The following is a 19,243-nucleotide window of genomic DNA, read 5'->3' on the forward strand; positions in this document are numbered from 1 at the left end:
TGGATTTTGTTTGTTCTTTCAGATTTTCACCATAGCGACTAAGTACAAATGTTGAGTACCAAACAGTTGCATCGAATAGACGAATAAAAGTTACAAGAAAGTCTGTTCATTGGGTGACACTTACTTACCTGTATGTCAAGAGTGTGGGGACATGAGACAGGACACACAGGGTTTATTCCATTGTGATTTTGCCATTCTCTCTCGCATAGGCCATACATGAGGAAGTGGGGTGGGGGGGAATTAGAGATTGAGAATTTTTTCCGAAGTGGATTCACAGCGCGATGCGCGTTGTGCAGCGTTGCGATTTACAACGTTCGGCGCTACGAGGAGCGCTGCGATTCACGACGCGCGATGTATTCTGCCGATACATTTCCTTCACAATCGCAAAGTTTACAACGGCTACATCTATCTGATCTATTTGAGAAATAGAATTGAATTATGAGCTATGAATTTAACACGCTAAAGTTCAAATTTACCCATACACCTGTGTACAATCTATATATTCTTTTTCCTCATTTTCTTTTTCCTCATTATCTTCACATAGGAAGACGTCATTCTCTTCCGCAGACAAGGCGACAGATAGGGGTTAGAAATGGAGAATTTTTTCCGAAGTGGATTCACAGCGCGCGGCGCGTTGTGCAGCGTTGCGATTTACAACGCGCGGCGCTACGATTCATGACGCGCGATGTATTCTGCCGATACATTTCCTTCACAATCGCAAAGTTTACAACAGCTACATCTATCTGATCTATTTGAGAAATAAAATTTAATTATGAGCTATGAATTTAACACGCTTAAGATCAAATTTACCCATACACCTGTGTACAATCTATATATTCTTTTTCCTCATTTTCTTTTTCCTCATTTTCTTCACATAGGAAGACGTCATTCTCTTCCGCAGACAAGGCGACAGATAGGGGGATGTCCACTCTCTTCCGCTGCTGTTATGTTCAGGCATCGACCTGGCATCGACAACTTTGTCCACACTTGACAGGTAAATCCCAATGAATTGATAGCAAATGCAGGTTCTACAAATTTCAGCATTTTTAATTTATTTGGGTGATTGCAAGTGCACGTTCTGCAAATTTAGAGACTTAAATGCCCCTGAATTTCTTTCTTTATTTGGTGTTTAACGTCGTTTTCAACCACGAAGGTTATATCGCGACGAATGCCCCTGAATTATGAGCTATGAATTTAACACGCTCAAGTTCAATTTTACCCATACACCTGTGTACAATCTATATATTCTTTTTCCTCATTTTCTTCACATAGGAAGACGTCATTCGCTTCCGCAGACAAGGCGACAGATCGGGGGATGTCCACTCTCTTCCGCTGCAGTTAGTGATCAGGCATCGACAACTTTGTCCACCCTTGACAGGTAAACCCCAATTAATTGACGGATGATTGTGCTCCAAACTTCAGCATTTTTCAGTAATTTGGGTCATAGCAAATGCAGGTTCTAAAAATTTCAGCATTTTTAATTTATTTGGGTGATTGCAAGTGCACGTTCTACAAATTTAGAGACTTAAATGCCACTGAATTATGAGATTATGAGCTATGAATTTAACACGCTAAAGTTCAAATTTACCCATACACCTGTGTACAATCTATATATTCTTTTTCCTCATTTTCTTTTTCCTCATTTTCTTCACATAGGAAGACGTCATTCTCTTCCGCAGACAAGGCGACAGATAGGGGGATGTCCACTCTCTTCCGCTGCTGTTGGTGTTCAGGCATCGACCAGACATCGACAACTTTGTCCACACTTGACAGGTAAATCCCAATGAATTGATAGCAAATGCAGATTCTACAAATTTCAGCATTTTTAATTTATTTGGGTGATTGCAAGTGCACGTTCTGCAAATTTGGAGACTTAAATGCCCCTGAATTATGAGCTATGAATTTAACACGCTCAAGTTCAATTTTACCCATACACCTGTGTACAATCTATATATTCTTTTTTTCTCATTTTCTTCACATAGGAAGACGTCATTCGCTTCCGCAGACAAGGCGACAGATCGGGGGATGTCCACTCTCTTCCGCTGCAGTTAGTGATCAGGTATCGACAACTTTGTCCACTCTTCATTGTGGGTGACGCGAACTGCGACAAGATTTCTTTCCCAATTCTATAATTGGTGTTACATATTGTTTTTACACATTTTAACTAGCATGCTTCTTAATTGAAGCGTGACAAAATCATTTTGTCACATTGACTGAATTCTCAGACTGTCCACATTGACTGAAATCTCATAAAAGGGCACCATTTAACGACAGAACCCACTGTATATTTACCAATGGGTTACTTTTTCATTCCTATTTGCTGATGTGCAACACCATGATCCACAACCCACACCCAATTTAGCTGCTACAGTGTGTGAACAAACTATTGATGTACTTTTTACAATGAGCGGTTTTGCTGCTAGCATTGGTCACCTCCCTGGGCCCAAGGGAGAGAAGCGTCTTACCTACCTGGCGCGAGCGCTAGAGGACACGGGTTAAAAATTGCTTCTTTGCGATGTGTAAATCGGTACTTTTCTATTTAATTTCTGCAGCTTAGGTAACTGCGCCATGTGTAAAAGATGGGTAGCATATGATTCGGACATACCTCGACACCACACATTTAAAAAAAACAATGAAGACTATGCGCAGTTACCTAAGCTGCAGAATAAAATAGAAAAGTACCGATTTACACATCGCAAAGAAGCGATTTTTTCCCCGTGTCCTCTAGCGCTCGCGCCAGGGGAGGTAAGCAGGGCTAGCAGCAAAAGCGCTCATTACATGTGTTCTGCATCTGAAAATTGGTTGATGATGGTCTGGAAAGATAGCTTTTGTTGTCAAAGTCAGGGTACTTGCCTCACAGAGTGACTGGATGTGCAACTATGTTTGCATTCAGATCATTTCAAACCTAAGTTGGTGATGTGTAAATATTTGTTTTTATTCTCTTTGTACACACCTTTGCAACTTTAGTTCAGTGTGTTGTGTGTGGTTTTAGTTGTTACATATATACATTGATATTTTGTTCATTTTGCACATGATTGCATTTTCTCAATCCCCTTGAGTTTGCTACTGTGTGTGTGTGTGTGTGTGTGTGTGTGTGTGTGTGTGTGAACAAACTGTACTTTTGTGTACTTTTTGCAAGTACGGGTGTACTGATGTGCAACTATGATAGTGTTCTTTATTGCGATCATTAGTGCTGTCTTTTTCTCCAGCTCTCAATTGTAAGCATGACGATGTGCACACAGTTCATTTGCACATTTAGCGTTGTGTGAGAGTGTTTTTCTCTATACATATGCATGGTGATCTGTAAACATTTTGCTTCTCTGTGCACAATGCATATGTAAACTTACCGGCACGGTTGGCCTAGTGGTAAGGCGTCCGCCCCGTGATCGGGAGGTCGTGGGTTCGAACCCCGGCCGGGTCATACCAAAGACTTTAAAATTGGCAATCTAGTGGCTGCTCCGCCTGGCGTCTGGCATTATGGGGTTAGTGCTAGGACTGGTTGGTCCGGTGTCAGAATAATGTGACTGGGTGAGACATGAAGCCTGTGCTGCGACTTCTGTCTTGTGTGTGGCGCACGTTAAATGTCAAAGCAGCACCGCCCTGATATGGCCCTTCGTGGTCGGCTGGGCGTTAAGCAAACAAACAAGCAAACAATATGTAAACTTTTGTTGTTCGCAGAACCAACTTCACATTTTAACTACTTTTTATTCACATGTTTGCCAAAGTGCAAACATGTTGTTCCATTTAACGCTGGTTGTTTTTTTCCTGTCTCAAGACAGCTCAAGACATGTATGGTGATGTGTAAAAATATTGTTCTATGGGCACATTTTTTGCACATTTATGTACTTCACTTATGTCAATGTAGCCGCTAATTTAAGTGCAGTCGATCGTACAAACGCTCCCATGGGGTCGCCTTCACGCGGCGGGAGTGTTTCCACAGAGCTACCCCACCCCTTTACTTCTCTTCTTTTGTCTTATTTCTGCCTTACCAGTCCTTTCACCTATATTTCCTTCCAAGAAAACTCTCCCTACTATTCCCTGCAGATTTCCAATTCTTTTCTTGTTGTCTTATTTCTATCTGACTGGATCCATCACCTTTATTTCACTTACCAAAAGTCTTCTTTTCCACATCCTTATTTCTCTGCACCCCGCATGTCGTAAGAGGCGACTAACGGATTATGTTTCTCCTTTTACCCTTGTTTAGTGGTTCTTGTATAGAATATAGTCAATGTTTGTAAAGATTTTAGTCAAGCAGTATGTAAGAAATGTTTAGTCCTTTGTACTGGAAACTTGCATTCTCCCAGTAAGGTCATATATTGTACTACGTTGCAAGCCCCTGGAGCAATTTTTTGAGTCACTTGAGAAAAAGTGACTCTATGTAATCGGTCAGTGTTAGTCTGTCCGGCCGGCCGGCCGGCCGTCCGTAGACACCACCTTAACGTTGGACTTTTCTCGGAAACTATCAAAGCGATCGGGCTCATATTTTGTTTAGTCGTGACCTCCAATGACCTCTACACTTTAACGATGGTTTCGTTGACCTTTGACCTTTTTCAAGGTCACAGGTCAGCGTCAAAGGAAAAATTAGACATTAGATCTTTGACAAAGTTCATCGGATGTGATTGAAACTTTGTAGGATTATTCTTTACATCAAAGTATTTACATCTGTAGCCTTTTACGAACGTTATCAGAAAAACAAGGGAGATAACTAGCCTTTTCTGTTCGGCAACACACAACTTAACGTTGGGCTTTTCTCGGAAACTATAAAAGTGACCGGGCTCAAATTTTATGTGAACGTGACTCCCAGTGACCTCTACACTTTGACGTCTGCTTTGGTGACCTTTGACCTTTTTCAAGGTCACAGGTATGTCTTGAATTCTTCAGGTATGCATTGTGTTGTGAATAGCAATTTCTTCCTGTCCATCTGATGCCTCATATAATATTCAGAACTACGAAAGTGACTCGATCGAGCGTTTGCTCTTCTTGTTGATTAGTGCTTTTGTGAACAAGAAACACTTAACAAGTGGCTCTATCCCATCTCCCCCCTTTCCCCTATCCCATCTCCCCCCTTTCCCTCGTCGCGATATAACCTTCGTGATTGAAAACGACGTTAAACACCAAATAAAGAAAGAAAGAAAGAAAGATCGTACAAACATTTCATTGTGGGTGACTCGAGCTGTCGGCTAACTGCAACAAGATTTCTTTCCCAATTATATAATTGGTGTTACATATTGTTTTTGTACATTTTAACTAACATGCATCTTAATTGAAGCGTGACAAAATCATTTTGTCACATTGACTGAATTCTCAGACTGTCCACAATAACTGAAATCTCATAAAAGGGCACACATTAACGCTGTTTTATCCTTTCCCAATTATATGAAAATTTGATAGGCGTTTTATTGTTCACAGTACCAACTGTTACTTTTTCCTATTTGCTGATGTGTAAAACTGTTATTGTACTGTGCACACTATTTTCTCCCAATAAATGTATGGCATTTTGTTTTGTATGATGCCATCAAACATTTAACACGTTTTTGTTGCTTATTCACAATTAATTCTGTAATTTATAAAGAAAAAAATCCCGTGCGTAGCACGGGTGTCACTAGTTAAATCTATTTGTCAACAACAAATGACGAGATAGAAAAATTAAAAATGGGAAAGAAAATGTGTTATGTTAACAAAATCCTGAAATCAATTTTAAATAAAATATTGTCGTCAACATGGGAAGATTGGGTTAGTGTCAATTGGTACAGTAAAGGTAAACAACATTTCACTTGACATTAGCGCAATTTTGCCATGGCGACGACGATATGTACATTGTTTTATGTCACACTCACAGCTTAAAAATAGTTTGGATTGACCGAGAAATGTTTGAGTTATGAAATAATTATATTTATTTGTCAACAACAAATGACGAGATAAAAAAATTAAAAAATGGAAAAGAAAATGTGTTATGTTACACAGCTTAAAAATAGTTTGGATTGATCGAGAAATGTTTGAGTTAGGAAAATAGCAACTGCTTGGATTGTAAAAAGAAGTCTAGAAAATGGAGTTTTGGTGCATTAGTGAAAAACATAATTGGCATAATTATACATTGTTAATGTTAATTGAACATGATTCAGATATCATCAGCAACATGATTCAGATATCATCAGCAGCAAGTTATTGGCAAGTGAAACTGTAAACAAATGTTAAAGACAGTGGGTTTGAGAAACAGTAAAATATAGTTTGATACATGTAGTAATGATTGTTACGCATGCTGACGTTGTTAATCAACGTGGAAAAATTGCGTTAGTGTCAATTGGTACAGTAAAGGTAAACGTTTCACTGGACATTAGCGCAATTTTTCCATTGATGTGAACTCCATTATTACTGTCACATCTGTTTTACAAATTACACCCATAATCCAAACCAACGCGCAAACACACACACACCACAACTACACACATTTCGTCCTTGTCCGATTGAAACCTCGTAACTCGATTTTTAGCGTTTCGAGAAAAACACAAAAAACGTCATAAAAAAATAACTTTTAATCAAAAAAATCCAAATATTTTTGCACATGATTTAGAAACACAAACAAAGTTATGTATATAATCAAATAGAATTTCAAGCATGTAAAACGCCCATTATTCAACAAAATTGCAAGATACGAGTTTTTCGTTTTAAAACACGACCATTTTTTAAGACTTACAAGGTTTTGTAATGTAGCCATATCATAAAGAATGTTAAAAGTTCACATACATAACATGGAAAACAATGGCCCCAGAACGTAGTACAAACAAATTTGTTATTTCCTCATAATCGTTGATTGTGTGTTGATGATACGAACCAATTTATCTTCGTTCTTGAGTTAAAGGATCTTACAATCTTCTGGTAATCGTTGTTCTTAATCAACAAAAACTAAGCTGATAAATTAATAACTTCTTTGTTTGCATAAATGTGTAAAAGTCAAAATAAAAACCATTTTCTTATAGGCTTAGTAAACAGGATAATTATTGAAAACATCAGATATCTTAGTGCAAACAGACATCGAAAGTTTCTTGAACACCTAGTGGTAATGCAGTACCACAACTCATGTGCTTGAAGAGTTTAGCAACCATGAGGTAGGCCGTCGTAATAGTAGTGGTAGTCAGCTGGAAGAACCTCCTTGGGTTGCTGAAGGTGCTGCCACTTTGTGTCTTTGATTGGCAGCCGTGCTCTGTAGAGCTGGTTGATGACCCCGGGATCACCATGTGCCCTCCTTCTTCTTTGTGGCAAAGGCTGCCACTCATCAGAATAGTGGAGCTTGTAGTGAAGGGTACCGTCAGGCAGGTACTTGAGGCAGCGGATATCAACCACTTGTGGATCCCCAGACGCTGTCCCTGGCCGAATGCTTTGGTAGTATCTGAGATCAGAAAAGTCCTTGACGAATGTGTGGTCCACCTGGACAACTTTGTAAGGTTGACTTTCTCTTGCAGACGTGATGGCTTCAACGTATTCGGCTGGCCAAAATATCTGCCTTCTCCGTCTCGTTCCTGGTTTCCCTTGCTGTTTTGTTGGTACAAAATCAACCAAAGATGCCACATACGTCTTCCTTTGCCCCCAGTCCATGTTTGACCAGAACTGCTGAAAGAGAGCTGTTCTATCCTCTTGTATGATTTCATGGCAATGTCTGTATTTTGATTTGAGACAGAAAGATGAAGTACAAGGTGGTCCTTGCTCACGGCAGCGTTTCTCCTCTGCTTGGTTCTTTCTTGTCACTACATTTTTTTTTGACCCAGTGTAGGCTTTCCCTTCCATTCTTAGTTTCTTTTTTTGCACAGCCTCCCAACTTTCCTTCTTCGACGTTTTGTTCCTTGGACGTTTAGAACGGTTACGTTCACAAGCGGGTTCCGGGCTAACACTAGCTGGACATATCGTTGAAGCCTCTGACTCGTTGTCTTCAGAGTGTTCTGTTGAGCTGTCCGAGTCCGACTCGTCAGATGATGGCTTGTATGATGAGTCACTATTATTCTCAATATCATCGATGGCATCTGGGTAGACACTCAGTGGAGTACAATTACCGGTGCCTGATGGACCTGGGACTGGGCTTTCAACGGCGGCAGTATCTTCGAGCATATGTGACAGACCAAACTGTATCATGTCGTCCTCTTCAGCCAATAGACGACACAGCAACTCTGCTGCAAGTGAATCCTCAAGTATGGGCATATTATCAGTCTCATCTTGACTAACTGACTGTGCAGCGTATAACGATTGTTGATCTGAGACATCCTCAAAATCAGTGTGTAAGACGTAGGGCTCGCAGTGAACATTGCCGCCAACAATCTAACAGTGAATGTCATCACCACCAGTATCAATCAGGGCGGTGCAGCTGGCTTCAGCAGTTTCAGAGAGACTGGTAGCGTCAGCAGTCTTAGGCATAACGCTGGGCTCAAGATCATCTGCTTGGTGTGGTGGAGTAGCTCCATCTTCATCCGAGAGTGTCTCCTCGCATAACAAGACATGGTATGTGGACGTCCGTGGCTGTTGACTGGGCTCTCCGTGGTTTGAAGGGCGTTTTGGGTTTGTTTTACTACTTTCACTGTTCCGGGAAAACAATGACTTATTCCCAAGCGAAAGTTGGACCATCAACTGACCCCTACTCAGCCCTGCGGATTTTGCACCAGACACAGGAAACATGACTCCTAATGCGAACAAGTCGAACAGATACAATTCTCGCCGTGCTTTACAGTTGTTGGGACAATACATTCCACATGAAACTGTCCATGGCAGTGAACACAGTAAACCCATGAAATGCCATCTGAGTCGATAAGAACTGTGCTGTCTCCTGTGATAAGTTCAGTTTCCAAATCCCATGGTGTAGAACTTTCAGTCAAACACACACTACACACCCACCGAAGATCTTCCATCGAAGAGAGTTGGCTTTCAGGTGTGAAGGATCCACTGCCAGCCATGACGGACTGTATTCACACACTAGAACAGAACCTCAGTACGTGACAGATTGACCGATACACATATTCAAATACATACAAATACATGTATAAATATATATTAAACAAAATCAGAATTAAAGATAATTATAAAGTAGATTAGTCAGAAAACTAAAGTAATGACTCCTTCTTTGCTGTTCGAATTCCATACACAGTAAGAGAAAAATTAATACTACAACAAAAAATCCATTTCAGCAGTAACCATTGTAGTGATATGTCATTTCAGTACGAAGTGCTTACGTTAATTTGGGTATTTCTAGCGTTATCAATGACGTGTAAAATGAATTTTACCTAATCTCAAAGTGCAGGGACATCTTACCGCAACCTCGTATCTCGCGGAAATGGTTCAGTTGCCGCCGTCTTTTGATATGAGAAAACTCGTAAGTCGACATACGAGGTTTTCATCGGCCAAAACTGAAAAACACGCGACCAAAAAAAACCTCGTAACTCAAGTTACGTGTTATTTTGGTTCGCGGTTTTGACGAATTGATATACGAGGTATTTTTGCACCCATATTTTACTGACTTCCAACGAACTCAGGCTTTCAGCAGAATAACCAAAAAATCGAGAAAAAATCGCTGATTATTTTGATGTAAAAAAGTCGATTTCGCAAAAAATCGAGTTACGAGGTTTTAATCGGACAAGGACGATTTGTACTCGTTACCATTAGCCAACGCTCGTCACAACACTGATAGACTACGAAGCAATCTCTTCGATCATCTCTGCGCTGAGTCGGTCACACTTTTGCTCACCCCTGCCAACAATCTCAAACGAATCCTTTTTTTTCAATCACTGCAAAATTATCATTCAGCTTTTTATGTCTCACTAAATTATAAATCAGATGTATGTGGTTGTTTGTTGCCTTGAATGCCCCAAGGGGCAACATTATTTTTTTCTTCCATACTAATTAGCCTCATTTGCCTAAACCATATAGGAGTTGTCCGTCCTTAGAGAGTTAAAAAAAAATATATAAATCCCATGCTAATTTCAAATAGCGTTTTGCTATTGAATTGTATTCATAAACGAAGGGAAAGAACCGTTGTGTGCCCTATCGTATGGCGTTGAAGCGAGTTACTTCCCTTACACCTTCAATCACCGGAAGCTAGATGGTTTGCGATTGTCGCTCTACTGTTCTTTGTCATATTTTTAGCGTGTGAGATCTGAGATAGGTTTTTTTTGGGTATTATATAACCTATTATAGTGTAATTTTGCATCATGCTGTAACAGTTTCAAGAAAGAATGAAAACAAAATTGAAATACATTGCTGCAAACAACTAAGTTTGCCGAAAATTAGTTCCGGAATGTCACCGTTCACACAGGCAAATGCTAGCACTTCCGCACACAAAACCACGTTTTTTTTCTCTCAAAAGCGGTATAACGAAAAGCCCCAAGACTCTAGATTTAGAATAATATCGTTAAAATCTGTCAAAAAAGTGTGGTAGCTACCCCAACCCCGTCGGGTTGACCCAAGTGGTCACTGGCCGACAGACTAATGTGTGTAACACAGAAAGAACAAGCCTGAGTTACTTAACTAAAATGCAAACCTCCCACTACTGTCATGTCAAACTAGCACATTTGGATTTATATAAAAATAATGGCATGAAAATGGAGGTTGGAGAACATTTTGAATGCTTGGGGTTCGCAACAGGGGAAGACTGGCGCCCATAACAGTCACAAAATGGAAAAGTCTTGGGCGCGTAACACTGAGCACATGGTTACCCTTTTATTTTGTTCTCGTACTTCTTCACAATACATCTAGTCATTATGCCCAATTCACATGAAGTTAAAGAGAGTTTAAAAAAATCAGTTTTCGTGGATATTGATGTGATGGACTGTGTTTCTGTAGTGTGTATATCATTTTTCTCTCCAACGCAGTCACTATTTAAGCTGAATTCAAGTTTTCTTGATTCTGATTGTGCTTTCAAACAAAAAAACAATGCTTGGTGTAGAAAACATTCACAACAATAACTGAACTAATCTGTTTTTAGAACGCTTCTGATTCTTTCCTGCAATACAATTTTAGCCAGTATACTTTCACACCGCTTTTGCCTTCTGGGAACAAAATCGGGCGTAACGTGTCTCCACTGTGAAACTTGGGTGGACATTTCACGTGTTTCATTTAGCAGCTTCATCATCTGATAACCAAGTTCCTCGAATTCCAACATCAGAGGACACCCGTGAAAACACTATCTCTTTGCCTCAGCTTCTATCAAAGGTGCATGTAGTTCCTCAGGAGCGGATAATCCAGTTGCATTTCTTTCAGGGCTGTTAATACTGATAAAGATTCATTCCAGCAAAACACCGTCACTCAAAACATGAACACACTTCTTCCAACACATCTTTCCTTTATTGGTGCAAAGCAAAAGTTTCATGATAATAATAATAGTAATAATTATAATAATAATAATAGTGATGATCACAAATAACTGTTCTACAGCGTAAGTACAATAATCTTTCATAAACAAACAACAAAAATATAACAAGCAGGCAAATAACTGAGACAAAACAACAACAACAAAAAAGCAAACTTGGCTTACATAAAGAAATAAAGACCAGTCGGAATCGGTTTTAATGTGGGTTTTGTATGCGATATAACCGGTCTACGTTATAATCTGTTCGATAGGTTATTCTGTATATGTATTTGTGTAAAGGGCCTATAGCCATAGGTTAGGCACTTAAAAATGTCCAGTTATTATTATTATTAGTATTAGTATTATTATTATTATTATTATTATTATTAAAGTTATTGAGATATCCCAGTGCACTAAGGGATTTATAGACCAAATCGCAAAAATTCATTATTGAACAAAGCGCATAGCTCTGAGTTTAATAATTATTTTCAAGTTTGAATAGGCATGACTGTGTGGTCGGGTCGTGTAAGATCTACTTTTGTGATGGCTGTCTCAAGTGTGTCGTGCTTTCGTCACACACAAACTCTTGTTTTAATTAATGTTGGTAAATTCCAGTGTAGCGTTAAGCTAAAAAGTGATGATCTTTCATAGAGACCTCATTTGAACTCGGAGAAAGGACTGTGCTCTTAGTTATTTGCGATTCAAAACCTTCAGTCGTGCTTTAAGTTCGACGGATTGACTGTGCAGAGTGTCGCCCCTTGAATTGACTCCAGTCTACGGTTAGCACATTTTCAAAATAAATGTGGTATGTTTCTCGTGTTGTATCTTCACTCATCGGGGATTCTGGTACTAAATATGAACGGTAAGAATGCTCTGAACCCTACACGTAGTATATCCCCATCGTTTTCTCGGTCACATTTGCCCAACATGTTAATTTGCTGAGCGGGGTTTATGTCGTCTGCTAGGTTAAGGCAATCGAACCACTGCAGTCTCATTTCAATAACAGAAATTGCTCGTCACATTGCATTGAGTCTGCACGCATGAGGCAGGCTGGTGATAAGTCTTATACATGGTAAAAACGTTCTGAACCCTACACGTTTTCGATTCCGATTGTTCTTGCCTTGAAATGATAATTCGGAAAGCATTCATTTACTGACCTGATGCATTCGTATTTCAGTGTAGTCTGCTACGTATGGCAGAGTCGATTGAGTCAGTCGACTTCCAAATGCTGGTCTGGCTGGTAGGTTATCGGAATAACACTTGTGTTTTCTGTTAGCCGCTGGGAATTGTATACTAACTTATCATTTGGTATGTGGATAATAAGCTACATGCCACTAACTCGGCATAATTATGAGAAGAATCTTCGCAAGTCAAAACTAAAAAATAAGACACAGCGGGTTCTATTTTAGATCAGTGGGCTTCACTGTGGCACATGCACATGGAATTTGTCAGAAAAAACTACTTCTGCTTTAAGCCGCAGGAAATGTATGGTCATTTGGTATTGTGAAGAATATAAGCTACATGTCATTAATTAATTCTGAGGATGAGAGTACAGTCTCGCTTAGGCAAAGGGTGGAAGAATACGCTCTAACTCCAAGAGTGCACTAACTGTTTTAAGCGCATCGCCATTAGCCAATCAACTGGTTCACATCAGTCATGTGACACCAGTACTCACTGACAATTATTATTAGTATTATTAGTATTATTAGTATCATAACCAGTGTCCCCCCTTTTCAACGTTAATATGGTAAAATGTGGTCAAATAAATATTGTTTTCTGTTGCGTAAGTATGTCATATTCGTCCCATCATTGAACTTTTCGTTAGAGGGTACTGTCATGATCGGACATGAGAGAGAGAGAGGGAGTGAGAGAGAGAGAGAGAGAGAGAGAGAGAGAGAGAGACTGAGAGAGAGAGAGAGAGAGAGAGACTGAGAGAGAGAGAGAGAGAGAGATAGATAGAGAGAGAGAGAGAGAGAGAGAGAGATGGTGTTTAACTAAAGTAGGCTACAGTTTTCGAAATTTCCAAAGTAAAACGAGGTGTCAATAAAGAAAAACTGATTTAAAAAAACCTCTAATTGGAGGGATAAATCATCAAAGTCGCTCAATAATAAACGTGTTAAATGAGATGCCAGTGATTCTGTAGCTATTGCACACATCTAAACAAAATTAACACTGTCATTGAATAAATGCATAGTGTAATTGTAAATGAATGAAATAGTTAGAATAAACTGAAACACGTAGGTTTAACCTTCGCCCGACCGGGTTATCGACTACACACGGAAGACATCGTGGGGCAGTACGGACCTATGCTTCTCAAAGAAGGAAAATTATGTGTTGTGGAGATCGCTAGATACCACTGGAATCGAATGGAAGGGTAAAGAACATTATGGAACTTACTTTGATTTAGTGCGCAGTCACTCATGACGTAAGCGTAGACGCTCATCGGACAGACGAAACTGTGTAGATCTAACCAGATTAGTGTCGATGTTTCCCGAATATTCTCGTATGTCCATTAGGCAAAAAAAAAAAAATGTCTGTTTCTGGTAACATGGCTAAAAAAAATAGGGTCGGTAGGTCGGGATTTTTATTTTTATTTTTTTTATTTTATTTTTTTACCCCAAATGTAGACCAATAAAACTAACTTTAAAAATCGCGCAAAGAGACTGGATTCACTATACATAGAGACAAGACACTCAACACATTTACAAATCGTCAGCGGACTTTCGTTTTCACACGTTTTTGTTGTTCATTTTCTCACCCTGTCCTTTACCACCAAAAAAACCCAAAAAAAACAACAATTGAGTTTGGAAAAAAAAAGTTTAGGGTCGGCGCCGAAATTTAGGGTCGGTCGGGTGACCAGAAACAGACAATTTTTTTTTGTTGGCCTTAACTATATAAGTAGGGCTGCGCACACGAATTGTTGTTCTTTACCAGTCTTGCACTTGTTCTTTCTTACACTGTGCTGAGAGATATTGTCACCGTTGTTCCAGCTGTTAATAAATCTACAGACCCTACACAACTCGTTGTGTCTCCTTTGCGACTGAGAGGAGCGAAAGGAAAAACACGACGTGACAACTGGCGTCGCCGACAGTTACTTCCCTTGTCTATTCGGAGTGACTTATTACTGCAAAATGACGGAAACAGAGCAGCTGATAACGCTTCTAAGGGAGCAGTTGGAGCAACAGCAACGCCAGCACAAGGAAGATATGGAGCAACAAATGCACCAGATGGAGATGATGATGAAAGTGTTCAGTGGTGCCGCAGCTTCTGCCAGGGAGGAAAGCTACGACGATCCGAGTGCTTCGAATCTACGTTTTCCCATTACTACACAAGCAGCTGCAATCCCATCTTTTGTTGCGTTTGATGCAACATCGGAACTGTGACCTGACTACTGGGCAAGATTTTGGACGTTTGTGGTCGCCAACTCCGTGCCGGAGCAGCGCAAGGCTCAAGTTTTCTTGACGAATCAGACTGCTACGGTCTACAAACAACTGGCAAATCTGGCTACTCAGCAAAACCCGCCCAAGGACATCAACAGTTTGACAATGGACGAAATTGTCAAATTCATGAAAGAATAGTTCGACCCGAAACTCTTCATAGTGCGAGAACGTTTCAAGTTCTGGAGTGACATGAAACGGAAGCCAGGCGAAACTCTCCAGGAGTTAGCAGCGCGCATACGCCAAGACGCCGCTACCTGTAACTTTCCTTCGATCAAAACCCCACAAGACGAAGCTCTGAGACAGAGATTCATATGTTCTGTCAACAATGAGGCTGTCTTAAAGGCTCTATTCAAGATCAAGGACACAGAGCTGGATTTCGCACGTGCTGTCCAAGTCGCGATTGAGACTGAAGACGCAGCGAAGGTTGCCAAGGAAACTGTCTACGGTTCCAAGACCATGCCAGTCAACAAGGTCCACCAGAACAAGACTACGGGTCCACGAAAGAACCACAAGCAGTCTAATTCCACAGACAGGAAGTGCTACCGATGTGGAAAGGCCCACAAAGCAGCAGACTGCCCCTACAAAGAAACCAAATGCCGATACTGTGACGTCACAGGACATCTGGAAGCTGTCTGTAGAAAAAAGCAACATCAGAATCGGGAACGACATTCCCAGGCTTCCGTGAAGAGAGTCACGAAAGCAGAACTTGTCAAAGCGATCCTCGGTGAAGTTCCCCAAGATACTCCTAGGTTGGATGTACCCATAACAATCCAGGACCAACAGTTCACCATGGAACTGGACACCGCAACTACGGGAAATTTTGTTTCTCTTCCGGTCTGGAGACAACTAGGAAAACCGAAGCTGGATGACGTCACATATCGTTACGAGTCTGCCAGCAAGCACGACCTGCCCGTGCTGGGAACTTTCATGGGCCAAACCAAGGATCCAGTGACTGGTAAGCAAAGCTCAATTCTGTACATCGTCACCAAGATCCCTGATCTGAATCTGCTAGGACGCAACGCAATCCAGACTCTGGGAATTTCTGTGGACAATGCTCTAGGACTGAGGAGCATAGAGAGTCACGCTAAGAGTGAGGGTGCAAAACCTACGCATCCAGCGACCTCCAACGCGCCTTATGCTGCCCTGCAACGAGATTGTCACAGACTGTCTGATAAATTCCCAAATCTCTTCAAACAAGAATTGGGATGTCTCAAGGACTTCGAACTGGACGTGAAGTTCAAGTCTGATGCGAAGCCGGTTTTTCACAAGGCACGTCCGGTACCTTTCGCTCTTCGTGATGACCTCGCCAAAGGCTACGAAGAAGGCATCGCCAAAGGAGTCTGGAAGCCAGTCCAGTTCAACGAATACGGAACGCCAGTGGTACCAATTCGTAAGGCACAAACCTCGGGCACCCTGAAGCCCAAGCTAAGGATCTGTGGTGACTACTCAGTGGGCATCAATGATCAGCTTGAAGATCACCGTCATCCAATGCCACTCCCAGAGGAACTGATGCAGAAGCTAGGAGGTGGATTCGGATACACCAAGATCGATCTTGCTGATGCCTACAACCAGATCAAGCTGGCACCAGAGAGTCAACGCAGGCTAGCCCTCAGCACTCACCGTGGGGTACTCCTGCAGCAACGACTTCCTTTCGGGATAAAGTCAGCACCTGGTTACTTTCAAGAGATCATGGAAAACCTGACCTGTGTTGCCGTCTTCCAAGATGATATACTCGTCAGCGGGAAGGACGCCAACGACCACCTGAGCAACCTGGAACGTTTGCTCACTCGTCTGAACGACAAAGGACTCAGATCAATCAATCAATCAATCAATGAGTCTTATATCGCGCATATTCCGTGGGTACAGTTCTAGGCGCTCTGCAGTGATGCCGTGTGAGATGAAATTTTTATTCGGCCAGTAGATTGCAGCCATTTCGGCGCATATTTACCTTTCACGGCCTATTATTCCAAGTCACACGGGTATAGGTAGACAATTATTAACTTGACTGTGCCTAAGCAATTTTGCCAGGAAAGACCCTTTTGTCAATCGTGGGATCTTTAACGTGCACACCCAATGTAGTGTACACGGGGGGAGGTTCGGACACCGAAGAGAGTCTGCACACAAAGTTGACTCTGTGAAATAAATTTCCGCCGAACCTGGGATCGAACTCACGCTGACAGCGGCCAACTGAATACAAATCCAGCGCGCTACCAACTGAGCTATATCCCCGCCCCAAGATGTCGTCATAAAAAGTGCAAGTTCGCACAAGCCAGTGTGGAATACCTTGGACATACCTTATCGGCCGAAGGGATCTCCAAAGGATCGAAGGTCGAGGCAGTTTTGAAAATGCCAGCCCCTACGGACGTCTCAAGCTTGAAGTCTTTCTTGGGCTCAGTTCAGTTTTACGGGAAGTTCATCCCTAACCTGGCCAGCATGGCAGAGCCGCTCTACCGCCTTACGAAGAAGGCAAACCCCTGGAAGTGGGGAGATGAGGAACAGGCAGCATTTGAACAGTTGAAAAATGTGCTTTCCTCGGATTAAGTTCTGGTACACTTCGATCCAAACAAGACTTTGGGACTAGCTTGTGACGCGTCCAACGTTGGAATTGGAGCAGTCCTATTTCATCGCTATCCAGATGGAAGCGAGCGCCCAATCGCCAACGTGTCCAAGACTCTCACGGCTGCAGAAAGGAAAGTACAGCCAAATCCACAAGGAAGCCCTGGCCATCATCTTTGGCTTGCGGAAGTTCTACCAGTATCTCTACGGACGTCAGTTCATACTGGTGACAGATCATAAGCCGCTGACATCACTGTTCGGACCGAAGAAAGGGACTCCACTGCTCGCAGCTAACAGACTAGCTTGGTGAGCCCTGTGGTTGAACCAGTTTAACTACACCATCGAGTACCGGAAAACAGCGGATCATGGCAATGCAGATGCCCTTAGTCGCTTGCCATACGGAGATGACATCGACTTCGACAGGGAGGAAAGTGGTGAAGACATGGACATGGTGTGTGCCATCAAGGTTCTCAGTCTTCAAGTCCAGCCTGTGGATGCCAATATCCTCCGTCAAGAGTCAGGAAAAGATCCAGTGATATCTACTGTGATGCGCTACGTCCGTGAAGGCTGGCCACCAAAGAACGCTGAGATCAATGAAGATGTCAACAAGTTCCGGAAGTTGTCGGACTCTCTCAGTATCTGCCACGGATGCCTCGTCCATGGATCGAGAGTGGTGATTCCTCAGAGCCTGCAGTCCAAGATCCTTGATCTGCTGCATCTCGGACACTTCGGCATGGAACGCATGAAACAGTTGGCAAGAACTGCTGTTTACTGGCCCGGTATCTATGCTGCTATTGAGATGGCTACTCGACGATGTGACTCGCGGTGAACATCAGAACAAGCCATCCAAGCCTCCAGTTCACCCATGGATGCTACCAGAAAAGCCGTGGAGCCGCTTACACCTGGACCATGCAATCAACTTCATGGGTAGAGACTGGCTGGTGATCACGAATGCTTACTCCAAGTATCCATGCATTCATCCTACGTCATCCACGTCTTTCTTTCTTTCTTTATTTGGTGTTTAACGTCGTTTTCAACCACGAAGGTTATATCGCGACGAGGGAAAGGGGGGAGATGGGATAGGGGAAAGGGGGGAGATGGGATAGAGCCACTTGTTAAGTGTTTCTTGTTCACAAAAGCACTAATCAAAAAATTGCTCCAGGGGCTTGCAACGTAGTACAATATATGACCTTACTGGGAGAATGCAAGTTTCCAGTACAAAGGACTAAACATTTCTTACATACTGCTTGACTAAAATCTTTACAAACATTGACTATATTCTATACAAGAACCACTTAACAAGGGTAAAAAGTGAAGAATTTTATGGGTGAGAAACAGAAAGTAAAAGGACTTTGGGGAGGCAGAAATAGAGAAGAAACAAGAAAAAGATCATAATTAGGTTCACGGCATCGAGAGTGATGCGACCTTCAGTCAGAAGTTAGTAGAGAAGGCTCCCCCATCCACCACCCGGGGGACGCGCCTCTACGCCAATTAGGGGGCGCGAGGTCATCCACGTCCTCTAGAGCCACTCTAGACCTGCTGGAAGAAGATTTTGCTCATTTTGGATTGCCTCACACACTTGTCACTGACAACGCGCCGACCTTCACTTCTGAAGAATTTCAGAGCTGGTGCAAGGAACGGGGGATCACGCACCTGACAGGGGCACCATATCGTCCTGCTACCAATGGAGCCGCCGAACGTTTGGTGCAGACATTCAAACAAGCACTGAGAAAATCTTCTTTGCCACCGAAGCGTGCTCTTCAAGAGTTCTTGATGCAGTACCGGAGAACGCCGACATCCTGTGGTTTCTCTCCGAGTAAACTCTTGAATTCCAGGCAGTTACGGACAAAGATCGACACTCTGCTGCCCTCGCCAGCCCACATCGCTCAGGGCAAGCAATCCAAGGAGGCATCCAAGTCTCAGA

At 42.1% G+C, this 19,243-nt stretch overlaps 1 protein-coding gene across 1 annotated transcript; it reads left to right on the top strand.

Moving 5' to 3' along the window:
• The first annotated feature begins 878 nt into the window (after nt 1-878).
• Nucleotides 879-3,339, top strand: LOC138981343 (uncharacterized). Its single transcript, XM_070354231.1, has 4 exons — nt 879-994; nt 1,273-1,378; nt 1,657-1,773; nt 1,983-3,339. Exons 1-4 carry the CDS (start codon nt 922-924, stop codon nt 2,050-2,052), a joined length of 366 nt encoding a protein of 121 aa, XP_070210332.1. The 5' UTR covers nt 879-921; the 3' UTR covers nt 2,053-3,339.
• Nucleotides 3,340-19,243: the final 15,904 nt, after the last annotated feature.

This window comes from Littorina saxatilis, linkage group LG12 (genome assembly GCF_037325665.1).
Source record: "Littorina saxatilis isolate snail1 linkage group LG12, US_GU_Lsax_2.0, whole genome shotgun sequence".
Lineage (NCBI taxonomy): Eukaryota > Metazoa > Mollusca > Gastropoda > Littorinimorpha > Littorinidae > Littorina > Littorina saxatilis.